The sequence below is a fragment of the Adiantum capillus-veneris genome, chromosome 11 (genome assembly GCF_014529385.1).
Source record: "Adiantum capillus-veneris isolate H3 chromosome 11, ASM1452938v2, whole genome shotgun sequence".
In the NCBI taxonomy this organism is placed as follows: Eukaryota; Viridiplantae; Streptophyta; class Polypodiopsida; order Polypodiales; family Pteridaceae; genus Adiantum; species Adiantum capillus-veneris.
The window spans coordinates 118,713,612-118,727,327 of NC_140941.1; the positions used below are offsets into that span (position 1 = coordinate 118,713,612).

The window sequence follows — 13,716 nt, forward strand, 5'->3', positions numbered from 1 at the left end:
TTTTTACAAAAGGGTGTGATGAGTGCCAACGTTACAAGACCACACAGCGCAAAGAGAGAATGCCCTTACATCCTATTAAAGTAACCCAACCATTTGAAAAATGGGGCTTAGACTTTGTAGGTCCAATTAGTCCCGCAGCTCGCAACACTCAATCTCGATATATTCTAGTTGCTACGGACTATGTAACAAAGTGGGCTGAAGCTAAGGCTTCACAAAAAGCTGACGCGAGGACAATAGCTAAGTTTCTTTTTGAGAACATTATCACAAGATTTGGTTGCCCTTTTGAAATTGTTAGTGATAATGGTACCCATTTTATAAATGAGGTAATAAGAGAGCTTACCACGACCTTTATGATATCCCACCATAAGTCTACGCCTTATTACCCGCAAGCTAATGGACAAGCCGAGAGCACCAACAAGACTCTAATCTCTATTTTAACCAAGACGGTAGAAGCTCATTGCACTGATTGGGATTTGAAGTTGACATCTGCTCTATGGGCTTATCGTACTGCTTATAAAGTGGCTATTAATTGTACGCCATTCAAAATGGTATACGGCCAAGAAGCGGTTATGCCTTGGGAGTTTGTCATTCCTAGTCTTAGGGTAGCTTCGCAAGAAGGATGGAATGGTAACCCCTTAACCGAGCGTTTGTATATCTTAGAAAAACTAGACGAAGAGAGACAGTTGGCTGTGCAAAATGCTCTTGTGGAAAAGGATAGGAGAAAGAAGTGGTTTGATCGCCATGTGAAGGATAAGGACATCAAAGTTGGTGATAAAGTCCTTATGTATGGAGTACGTAAAGAGAAGAAAAAGTTAAAATATGCTGGTAAAGGACCATATAGAGTATGTGAAATTACCCCACAAGGTACCCTTCGTGTGGAAACTCTTGATGGAGTTGAAACCATTGGATTCCTCAATGGGAGTAAATTCAAAAGATATTATGATCCTTTAAGCCAAGAAGAACTACGGGCCATTCATCAAAAGAAGGCCGCCAAAGCACAAACCGAGTTAAACAAGATACAAGCTCAAGCTGAGGCTAAGGAGCGACAACAACGTATAAGACAAAAACGAGAGGCTAACCTTGGAGTCACAAATGCATTCCACGTGGAAATCGAAGAGGATTGGTTGGACTCTGACACACCTCTACGATACCCTATTGAGTTAAATAGTGCCTATGGAAAAGTGCTATATAACGCCTTATTGGACACAGGTGCTAAATATAATCTGCTATCCTATGGGGTGTGGTGTGAGTTAGGGAAGCCACCTCTATCTGAGAGTATTATCCAAGTCAAGGGTGTCAACAAGAAAAAAACTACGGTTTTTGGAATCTGGCACACTTCTGTCAGTTATGACAATGGAATTGTAGCTCAAGACTTTTTGGTCATGCCTACTGGAACTATGGAGGGTAATATAAACCTAGGCCGCACGTGGATGATAGCCACCAAATGCACTATTGATTGGGGGACTGGGGGTGTTACAACGCAAAAACCAACTCTTAGCCCTACCACTCAAGCCATAGTCCCTGAGATATTGCCTAAGGAAATAAAACCCAAGACATTGCATGTCCAGGAGGTTGAACCATACGTCCCCATAGCCCAACTCTCTAGAGCTTCAACTGATGTAGTTGAAAGAAAGCTTGAGACACACAAGAACCATCCTAATATAACAGAGAAAACATACAAGTGGGTCCCTAAAGCTTCTGTAGTGAGCATGGTTGATGCAAAAAAACGGAAACCTCGTAAGAACCGTCCCACTCACTCCAAGAAATGTAAAGAAACGTTGCGTTGGATTCCTAAACGACTATTGGAAGCCCAAGGATACTATGAAGGAAATGATCAAATCTGGGTGCCCAAACGTAAAGTGTACTCTTACCTGTCACCTGGCCCATGTAAACCCAATCCTGTGGCTCCAAAACAAATTGAAAATCGCGGAAAGGAAAAAATCATGGAATGTTACATACCCGCTCTAGAGCTAGTTTGGGTACCAAAGAAAGAACGATTTGTTCCACCTAGCTCAGGAACAGGGAAATCAAATGAAGCTTCTTGCTCTTCATGTAGTTCCTATACGCAAATAGAAGCTTCGACACAACCTACACCTACCACTGTACATATCCATACAAGCACGAAAGAGTTTGCACCTCCCGGGGTAAGTTCACCACCTACAACAATGTTGCAAATAAAATCATGGGAGAGTACCTTACCACCCTTGCAACTAGATGAAACGCATAGGGCGGTCGAAAACTATTGGTTAAAACCTTCACCCATAACAACTTGGAACAATTGGTTTCAAAAGGTGACGACCTCATTCCAAAAGGTATGATCTACCCAAGGAAGGGGGGAGTGTTTGCTAACATCAATCATTCACTCGCTCCCCTCTCAACCTTCCTCCCTGACCTCTCAAATCCAATCTTAGGGAATGTATATATATAGCCTTATACTCACAAAAAACAAAAATAGTAAAGAGCAAGAGCGACTAGCAACGAGAGAGCACCCTATCAGATCTTACATATAAGTCCAAATTCACCGTGTCAATTCAAGCAACACACAAAAACAACTCTTATGTTTTAAAGGCCTAACCAAATCTATCTGTATTGTCAGAAATGGCTACTTCACCAGAGGCATGCACTTCTATTTTTGATGAAAGGTACCCTTTGTCTTTTCCTCAAGTGTTCTACGTATGCTACCCTATACTTTCTTGCGAATGGGATTTGATAGAGAGCCTTGCATGTGAGAGAAATTTTGAGGAGTTAGAATGGCTGATACGTCTATGGCTAACTAGTGATCCCTACCCAGTAGCGAATGTGTCTCCAATGGCACATGCTTATTCTTTTGCACAAGATGAGTATCCACGCATCGCGAGGTTCTTGATTAGCATGCTTGCACAAGAGGATGATGAAGAGGAACTAATAGAGACCGAGGAAGACTATGGCCTCACGGACAACGATTTTATTTATCTAGATGATGAGGATAGAGGCCTAGCCTTAGGGTGGCCACCCGGTTTATATAATATCCTCTTTCCTTGATTCTAAAAGGGGTGACAGATAGGTAGGTTAGGGGTCTAGATTGTGTTTTGAGTTTGTTTCCTAGGAGTTTTAATTTTTCACACTGACATGCCTCCTAGAGGTATAGTGCCTGTTTTTGGATGTGTTAGGTAGGACTTATATGGATCTCCATCCACATGGCTGAGGACATCTGCTTCAACGAAATGAGCCACTCCATACCTCCAGGTGTACTACTTTCCATGATTCATGTTGGTGGATATGTGTAATTGCTAATAATGATTTTTCATGCTTTGTTTGAGTGCAATAGTTATGATTGTTATCTGCCATTATAGATGTATAAATTTGTCTTTGCTTAAGTTGATTGAACTCCAGTTTAATCTTATGGATGAGCCTGGAGATTAGGAGACCGTGACTTTAGGTTAACTCATTTACTTGACTACTAGGCCTAGCTAATAAAATTATCCGAGTATTTGAGACCTTAGGAATGTTTTAGGCAGAGAAAGGCTTGCTCACTTAAACAACAAAAAACACTAGTGCGAATACCAAGGAAATGGAAGCAAAAAAAAAAAAACAACATAAGTGCCACAAATGAAAAATCTTACGCTGGAAGAGAAATCCTGGCTCGAATTGGTACTTCACTCACATGTATTGTCTATGGTACTAGAGCCCTAGAGGTTCCCAGTGTGGGCGCTTTTCCTTGAGAAGCAAAAAACCCCGGACATACAAAATAAGCACACACGTCACATGATTGTGACCCAAAGTAAAAAAGTAATAAAAAAAAAGAAAAAAAAGAAAAGAAAAATTAAAAGACTTCCATTGAGCTTACAGTTAACATTTCAAGCTTTTGTTTGCAGTTGTGAGAGCGAGTTGGCTAATCAAAGCTGAAAAGCATAATTAGGGAATCTTGCATTTAGATAATCTTCTTAGCTTAGCTAGTACTAGAGTAGTTGTTTTAACCTTTGTCATAGCTAACTAATTGATAGACTCACCCATAAGCTCAAAACTCTTGATTAATTAATTTACTCAAAGTGCAATTTATTTGTCCTTAATGGCAGTCTAACATTTCATAAATCTTGCATTTACTCATTTCCACATGTACTTTACATTCCCCTCATGATTTATGGCAATATAATTCCGCTTGCTAAAACAGTGACTTTGCCTTGAAGATTCAAATCTAGATGCTCTACAACATGGACATACCAAGCTTCAACTCAATAACTTCCGAGGACGGTATCTACATCAGGAAGGGGGGCAATGTTAACCCTCGTGGCTCACGGACACCCTATCGCCTACAACGGACACCATAACCATATTATTTATTTAAGTAGAGTCAGGCACCGGGCTTGTCGGTCCAATAGGGAAAGAAAGAGTGATCGCCGATGAGAGGCGCACTCTAACACGAACATGCTAGGGTTAGTTGGCTAAGCATGGGCGCCCAAGTGTGAATGGGGTGAGCTCACATAAAAGCCAATTAAACCTAAAATTGAGTCATTCTCTCATTTGTGCAATAGAAGAGTGCTCTTGCTCCATCTCCATCTCCATCTTCTTCTTCTTCACCTCCTCGTGTGTGTGTGTGTGTGTGTGTGTGTGTGTGAGAGAGAGAGAGAGAGAGAGAGAGAGAGAGAGAGAGAGAGGGAGAGTGTGTGTACGATCGAGCATTACGAAGGCACGGCGGCGACGAGGCGGTTGAGCGCGGCGTAGCGGCGTCTCCTTCTTCTTCGCGGCGAGGAATCCTCTACGGCAGGAGCATAAGGCGGTGAGTGACACACCATTGTCCTCTTTGAGCTTACTAGTTAAACTAGTTGTGTGCTTGGAGCCGTCTGCGGCTCGCACACGGTGTATCGGCAAGTCCCTTGCTTCGACAGTGCGGCAAGGAGCGCACAACTCGGTGGCCTCTACATTGAGGTGATGCATAAGGACCTCATCGTGGAGAACAAAAGTGCGGCTAGGATGCAATAGGCCTAATAAAAAGAACCAAAAACTCTAAGCACAGGCAATGTGATGACTGAACAAACACCTACTCACTGTGCACAGGGATACAAACATGTTGCAATTGAGCCCATCACATCGTCGATCATGCAACAAAAGAGACATGTTAGAGATGCCTAGCGGGATGCATTATAAGGGTATAGACAACTATAATACATACGCAAGATCATGCACCAAGAAAGAAATTGACAACCAATCCCAGGGGATTCACTCTATATAAAAAGCCGGGACGCCACTTGCGAGCGAACAACTTTGATAAAACCCCTATATACGACTCATATTAGGGAATATGACCCCCCTTTCTACGCTTATATGACAATCAATGAAGAAAACTATCATACCCCTATCTTACTTATAAAATTTAGGTCTCACATGATCTACCTGAGTAAAACTAGTCAAAGAGTGTATAGCATAGTGGCTGGCAATGTACTAAGGAACCACTTTTGTTGATAACTAGATGAACCCCGAGTGTGTCTTAGTTTGACTTTCAAACTATGTGTCCAATCAACCTGCACTCTGACTACTCGTCCAATTTTGACCCATCCAAAGCTAGTGTAAACCAACCCTTGACCTGCTCCAAATCTCATCTATGACTAGCCTGATGCAAAATTTTATGTGTGACCTGATAAAAAAACTTTCCCTAAATTCATCCAAGTCCTAGTGCACATCGGTGACCAATCGCTATAAGTAATCAACTTAGGCCAATTCCCCCCTCCCCCCCCCCCTAAATATGATACCCCCCTCCCTTATATTTAGTCTTGGGAGATAAATTATTAAGGGCCTACCCCTAGCTTATATGCTTATGTAACTTGTAGAAAAACCCCCCTCCACTGCACTTACGTGGTGTGGTAAGTTTTCCATGGTGAATCCCCTCGGGCAACCAATCAAGAGAATCCTAAAAGTGAGAGAAGGTGCAAAAGAAAAAGAAGACCCTCAATATTTCTTGTCATTTCATGCATGGCCAAGACATGTGATGCTGTAGTAAGGTCCTCTCATAAATAAACATGGTGCTCATGGTACAAGTGTACATAGTGCTAGAGAGAGAGAGAGAGAGAGAGAGAGAGAGAGAGAGAGAGAGATTAAATAGATTTAATAATTTTCCACGGAGGTTAGATATGACCCATGGGACCAAAACAAAACATTACATCTGTTCTTTCGGGGTGGAAGCGTTAGATACTTATCAGTTAGGGACTGAGGGTCCATCAGGGGTAAAGGAAAAAGGAAAGGATACGAACAAAAACAAAACTTAGAGGGGGTCAGGTAGAGCGGGAGCTGGCTTGGGAGTTCAAAACTCTTGAATGATGGCTTTACCGCCACGATAGACTGCCCATTTACCTTGTTTACGAGTTTCATGCATCTTTTTGAGCTGGCTTGCTTTGTGCTTGAGTTGGTTTGTAGTCAGTTCCTTGGCAATCCAAAGCTTTGTCCCCTTGAGGTGATAAGATTGGCGTAGCAACCTCGTCCATTATTCTTTGTTCTTGAAAGTGAGGATGCATTGGCCATGAGGCACACACCTATGTCGAGCTCGATATTGATTGGTTGAAGAATGTCATTGACCTTGACGATGGATTCTTCGAGGGAATCCTCCTCGGTGCACCATGGTGAGGAGAGTCCTCCAATCCTAATTTTGAGGGCAAGGGATTCTTGTATCCGGCATTCTTGTAAGGCTGCTTGTATGTCGCTCTCAATCTTCTTATGCGCTACCTCATTGGCTTCTTTCTGAGTTGTCTTGACAGTCTCAGTGAGAGAAGCTTCAACTTCGAGTTTCTTTGAGAGCAAAGTTTCACTCTCCGTTGCCTTTGTATCCTCAAGCTTACACAAGCGTTTTTTTAGTTCAGAATTCTCCAAAGCAAGTTCTTGGATATGAGCCTCTAGGGCTGTGATCCGTGCGTCTTGGTGAGCGGCGAGATCTTTCTTGGGTGCAACTACCACAGCAAGAAAACTCTCGCGTGTGTCAGAAATCGATGTGTTGAAAGAAGTCATGACTAAAGAATCTTCGATTTGCTGCGCGAAAACCTTTGTTTGTGGCTAAGCTCTACTGTGAAAACGTGACTTTTCAAAATGACCTTAGTGCTAAATCATGTCCAAGTCTACTCACTGAAGTTGAGAGGGATGACTCTGCTCACTGGACGAAGGGGCCCGCTGTTTGCTGACCACAAGCATGACCCATCGTCTGCTGTCTGAGGCCGAAAGGGCACTGTCTCTAAAGTCGGCACCGAAACAGCGTTGCCTTGGAGGTGCGATAGAGCTGGGCATTAGCTGCGAAATGTGTGTGTCGCAGGCTGTCGAACTGAGGCAAGGGGGGCAAGGCTCAGGTCTTAACGCCCTCCCAAGGGCTGCCCTCGCCCACGGGGGGACATAGTTTACACACACACACACACACACACACACACACACACAGAGAGAGAGAGAGAGAGAGAGAGAGAGAGAGAGAGAGAGAGAGAGATCACAACAAATTCACATTGCCAGTAGCCATAGAATGTGATGACAATAGCCCATGGCTATGTTTGCATGCATTGCAAGTGCTCTCATGTCATGGATGGTGATAATATGGTGTGGAAGCGCCTTCAAAGCCACTTTTGTCATATGCAAGATTATCACTACCTACCCAATAGAGTCAAAGTGGGTTTCAAAGTAGGGTAGTCATTTGTCACAACATGTACTATTTATACTACCTATAAAGGAGATATGTATTCGAGCTGCCATGTGTCTTCAAAAGCTGAATCCGGTTAAGACAGTTGGATGGGGAGAGGATGGGGAGCTCTCCATGGGAGCCAAGCCTTGCAAGAAAACACCTTGAGCATTGCTAACCCTTCAGCTTACCTTGAGAGAAATGTTATGAAGCTACTTTCGGTGAATTGCGCTACTATTCTTACCCTACTCTATTGCAAGTTATGGGACCTCTCTCTCTCTCTTTCTCTCTCTCTCTCACACACACACACACACACACACACACACACACACACACACACACACGCTAGCACAGAGCTAATGTTTTGCATGTTTTCTTTGAAGGTATTGTCAACACTACTCTTGAGATCAAAGACACAAAGTATGATGTGGCAGGTGCTGCTCTCCATTGTCACCAGGTTCTGTGTAAAGTTGTAAGGCTCGATTAAGGTGGATAATGATTAGTCACGTTCATAATTAAGACATTAAGTTAACGTGCTAATTTAAAATGACGTAAGCAAGCAAAGTATAAAACAACAGAAAATAGATAGATTGATAAGATGCATTAGTTTGTACAATGAGATGTGTGATTATATAGAACTATGAGAGTGTATCCTCAAGCCACACGTTGAGCCACATGTCCTAGTACATGGCATAGGAGGTGGCACTGTTAGGTGAGAGGTAGTGGCATGTAGGTGGCACATAGGTAGTCATGCAAAGTGTAGGGTTGCTTCCTACTAGAGTGTGTGAGAGTAGCACCATTAGGGGTAGTTCACATAGGCATAGGATGGAAGTATGTTTAAACCCTAACAGTCGCCTCCTTAAACATGATTTCATCCTAGGATTGCCTAAGATACATCACGCAAGGATCTTAATGGATTCAACAGGTCATGGTTCATACAAGGCTTCCTTAGGCACATGCATGGATTCACATTTGGATACATAAACATGGTTCTCAAATTGGATACATCGCAACCCGATAACATTTGACTCAATGTCCCCTTTTGCAGTCCCCCTATTCGTCATGGTGTGAAATTGGGGAATTGCAATTTTAGTTGGGGGCATGGGGAATCTGAGAAAATCCCACCTGCAAATTTAGAGATTTACCTCTAAATGTTAAATTCGAAGGTTAGAAAACCTACAAATTCAGAGAAATTTAGTTTAAATACGGTCAGTTTACTCTAGGCTTTCTTGGATGTAGGTTTTCCGAAACTTTTTATTTCGAGCACTATGGATAATTTGGCCCGCTTAAAGGTGAGTGAGCTCTGTGTTTCTATAGAAAACCCATGTCGGTCGATAGCCCTTCCTCGTCTCTAAATGGGGGCTTGTGCGCAAGCGGCCCAAATTGCATTTCCAGTGCTTGAACAAACATTTCCTCATTCCTCAGAGGGCTCTCATGGATTGAAACTTGTCAAGTCTGTGTGCGAGAAAACTGGTTTGTATACTTCAGCTATTGAGCACCTGGGTCACCCCTCGGAATGGGTGCAACCGTCGGAATCGTCACATCCCACTCCTTTGTTTGTTGTTGCCCAAGAACAGACTACATTTGATGATCCTTCATTTGACAGGGATGCACTTATCTCATCCCTCCAAGATTGCCCCTCGCTTGCTAAAGGTAGGTTCTTGCACTCGGTGGTAGTAGAGCTGGGACTTGCCCAAGATTTTCTCCTCGCGAACATCCTCATCCAAATGTACAACATGCATGGTGACCTTGATCATGCTTGCAGGGTATTTCATCTAATGGATTACCGCACCATTGTCTCCTGGAACACGATCATTATGGCTTACTCTGTGTCTGGGAACATTTATTTGTCTTTGCAATTTCTTCAACAGATGCTTCACCATGGTGTTGAACCAGATCAAGCAACTTTTGTTTGTTTGCTAATAGGATTTACAACACCGGATGTTGTGGAAGCTGGTAAGCTTGTACATACTTATGTGATTAAGCTTGGCTTAAGCTTTGATGTCAAAATAGGAAATGCTCTTATCAGTATGTATGCAAAGTGTGGTTCATTAGGCAATGCATGTGCGGTTTTTGAAGCAATGCCTAGTCGAAATGTGATCACATGGACTGCTCTGATTACTGCTCATTGTCATCATGGCTGTTGTAAGGATTGTTTTAATCTTTTCAAATTAATGGAGCAAAATGGTATGCAACCAAATGATGTGACTTTTATAAGCATACTTGGTGCATGTGTGGATGCGAGCGCCTTAGGGGAGGGTATAAAGATCCATGCATCTGTTGTGGAGAATGGATATTTCTCAGCTGTTATGGTCGTGAATGCTCTTATTAATATGTATGGTAAATGTGGGTCCTTGCATGATGCGTATTTACTTTTCCAGAACATGCATAACTGTAATGTAGACTCGTGGAATGCCATAATTTGTGTATGTTTACAGCATCGGCAGTGTGGAAGGGCATTACAGCTGTTCAAAGAAATGCATTGCAGAAATTACGAGCCGAATGAAGTAAGTTTCTTGGTGGCACTTGGTGCATGCTCTACCCCTTCTGTTATAGATGAGGGGATGGTAATCCATTCAAGTACTATTGCAAGTGGACTAGTCGACAAAATTGCCATCAAGAGTGCTCTCATTACCATGTATAGCAAATGCGGAACCTTAGAAATGGTGCAAATTCTCTTCGATTCTGTTGAAAACTGCGATTTAGTCCTATGGACTGCTGCTATTACAGGGTATGCGCAACATGGACATAGTAAGATAGCTCTGCAACTTTTTGCACAAATGCAACAAGAGGGTTGGGAACCCAATTCGGTCACTTTCCTTTGTTTACTATCTGCATGTAGCCATGCAGGCTTAGTAGACGAGGGTTGTCTTTTCTTCAACACAATGGTGAAAAATTACAAGCTCACCCCGGATGTCGATCACTTTAGTTGCGTCATTGATTTACTTGGCAAGGCTGGACGAATTGTTGAGGCAGCGTCTATGATATTCAAGCTTTTTGCACGTTCAAGTTCTACTGTGTGGAGGACGTTTCTTGCAGCTTGCAGACTACATGGGAATTTTAAACAGGCACAATGGGCTGCCGAACGCCTGCTGGATGCAAAGCCAGATGATGTGTCTATATACGCACTCTTATCAAATATCTACACTGCAAATGGGCAGGATGTTGATGTGGAAACAGTGAATTTGAGTACTAAATTGTAAGCTGCAGCTAAGTTGCATAACGATTTTGTTAAACCTGCCAAGCATAAAGGTGACTCTTCTCATCTGGGAGGTGAAGGGGATGAAGGTCTGTGTTGCAGTCTATGTGTGTTATGTAGTAAAAACAGTAGCAAATGAGCTTGGTTAAGTAACGTAGTCTAAGAGTTATTAGTATAGGCAAAAAGTAGATAATTGGAGCTGACCAAAGTATAGTGAGAACTATGCTACGCAAAATCAGTGGGCGGTAGGTATGCAACCGCCAGTGACCAAGCCAGCTAGATATGTGTACATAATTTTGATGATGTCAAACTGTATTGCAACTTGTTGCGATTGATCTTTGTGTTCGCTACTGAGCTCCCAGATCACTGTTTTATCTGTGGAAAGAAAGGACATATGGCAGCTAAGTGTATTCATTGCAGAATCTTAAAGGAGAAAAGGCAGCAAGAGTAGAATAGGAGGACAGGCGAAAGGAGTTGTCTGGAAACTTTTCATGCAAAAGATCATAGAAAGAGAATGTGAGAAGAAGAGAGGCGAAGAAGCAGATAGAGGTAGAGAAAGGCTTCTCGAGTTATACAGATGTATAAATGCATGCTCCTTTTGTACATATAGCCTCCACTTGAGGTAGGCAGCCTTCTGCTCCTCCTCCTGTGCTACTAAAAGTGATGATGTGGCATGGCTTAAGACAGACAAGGCTGTGAGCACAGAGATCATAAGTGATGACGTGGCACTGCTGACCCAATTGCTACATGGCTCGCTGAACTGCTGACATGGCATATTTTTCGTCAAACGGGGCCCATTTTCCGCTGATGATGAGGGAGGTGTCTAGGTAAGCTTTTGGCCACACTTTTGGAGGGCTATTGTTTTTAGCTGTGATAGCTTTTGGGGGCACCCTGTTTCTAGAACCCCTGCTTTTCACCGGACTCTTTATGAGTGTGCCTTGAGGAGCTCTTTGGGAGGTCAATGTACTTCATAGAGCAAGCGCCTCCAGCAGTTGTACTCTATAATTATCAATATAAAAGGGAGTACCGAGAAGGGCGCAAGACTTCGGGCCCAGCGCATCTGGAAGCAGTACTCAATGTCGACTTCTCTCTTTCTTCCAGTCAAAGTGTTAAAGTTCTTCGAGTTCTCTTCGTGTGTTGTTGAAGATTCCTGTCTTGGGTGTTCAAGCCGGATACAGTGGTATCAGAGTACAATTGATTCTTCTCCTGTGGAGGATTCGATCCAACTTTTTGCAGCACACATGGGTTCTAGCAGTGAATATGACACAGAGGAATAGATTCCACCTATTACTGTTTTGTGGGAGGAAGAAGAGAATCCCAACTCCAGTGGAAATACATACAGAACCAAGGGAGATTCTATCAACGGGAAGATGAACAGAAAGCTCTCTTCCGCAGATTCAATGTATGATCAGGCAAGCCTGCAGTAGAAGTTCTCGATAGAGCAGAAGTGAAGAGACTACTGCAAGTGGATACTAGTGCGAGGCAACTACTGAGATACTCGAAGGATCCGAAATATACGAAGTATCTGCAGAATCATCCGATTTCAAAGATTTACGACAAAGGGAAGTAGGCTGTCAAAATACCACTCAAATCGGCCATGAAGACCAAGGCAAAAAAGCAGAAACTTTGTTCCAAAGAAGAGTTTGATTGAGCTCTTGAGCTTATGGTCAACAAACCTCATAAGCATTCTCAGAAGGAGCACAAGTCAAAGGACTATGCCGGCTATTTTGATCAAAAATCTACTTTCGACGATCTTGCAGCAAGGGGATCTAAGAATCGCAACAGATGTGTTTACTTTGAGGACAATCACAATTCTTCTTCGTCTTCTTCTAGTTCCGTTTCTAGTTCCAGCGAGGATGAGAAAAGACGGTCAAAGTGAAGAAAGCATAAGGAAAGCGAGTCAAAGGAATCACAAAAAGCATTTTAGCGTTCGAAGGAGAAAACATCTTTCACCTCTAACAGCTTAGATAGTGATACCCACACTTTTGGAAAGATTTTTGGGTAAAAGAATCATCTGCCACGAGCTTCCTAGTACGACAACATGCAAAAGAAGAAGGGACTATAAGAGTTCAAAGAACGTGGCCAAGCGGTGAAGTTTGACACTTTTTTCGGGCTACAAGGATTCTTCTCGAACTCTTTCTTTCATATAGCAGTTTGATGGAGGCAACTTTATTTCGGATGGGGAATGCTCTTACAAGGTGGTCCACTCTTTTGCTTTACAACAAAGCATCAGTGGGTCAAATGCAAGAAACTGTTTTCTTCATTTTGGTGACACAACAGTACAAGGCTGACATCATTACAGCTTGGAACCATCTGTGGATGCGGGAAGATATACTTTGGCCACCTACAGTCATGTTTTTGGGATACATTTTTACTGGTTGTTTCTTTTCAAAAGGTGTCCTTAATGGAGGAGATGGAGCAGTATTCCTGTGTTTCCCAAAGAGACTCTACATTAGTGCTTAAAGCAAAAATCCACGAGCATTCAAAAGCTTATGGAGCACGCAATGGATAGTTTTTCCACGTTTTTTGGCTCCTTGATATATGCTACGGACGAGTTGGTGTCCAAGGAATTCCAAGGCATTGGAGAAAGACTTCTCCAAGGAGAAGAAGAAAGGTAGAAGAAAAAATGCACAGGGCTTAAACTGACAATAGAGTAGCAACTACAAGTAGGGCAAGTGCTATGGTTGTCGAGAAGTTGGCATATTCTACCAAAGTGTCCGAAGGAAAAAAAGGAGGAGAAGCCAGAGGACATCTAAGGCAGCAGAAGAACAAGCAAAGATGAAAAGACGAAGTGTTATAGGCTTGATAGGCTTGGACACTCCAAGCGAGAAATCAATAGTAGCACATAAACAAACTTTGCCTTTGCAAATAACTAATCTTGAAGAGAGAGAGAGAG

The 13,716-nt window shown here is 42.7% G+C and overlaps 1 protein-coding gene across 1 annotated transcript; it reads left to right on the plus strand.

Annotated features, from left to right (window-relative positions):
* The first annotated feature begins 8,868 nt into the window (after window positions 1-8,868).
* Window positions 8,869-13,353, plus strand: LOC147447908 (pentatricopeptide repeat-containing protein DOT4, chloroplastic-like). The gene has a single exon (XM_086523810.1). The coding sequence runs from the start codon at window positions 8,977-8,979 to the stop codon at window positions 10,822-10,824; it is 1,848 nt and encodes a 615-aa protein (XP_086379936.1). The 5' UTR covers window positions 8,869-8,976; the 3' UTR covers window positions 10,825-13,353.
* Window positions 13,354-13,716: the final 363 nt, after the last annotated feature.

Excerpts from the sequence above, each read along its gene's own strand:
- LOC147447908 (XM_086523810.1), top strand. The coding sequence starts at position 8,977 with ATGGGGGCTTGTGCGCAAGCGGCCCAAATTGCATTTCCAGTGCTTGAA.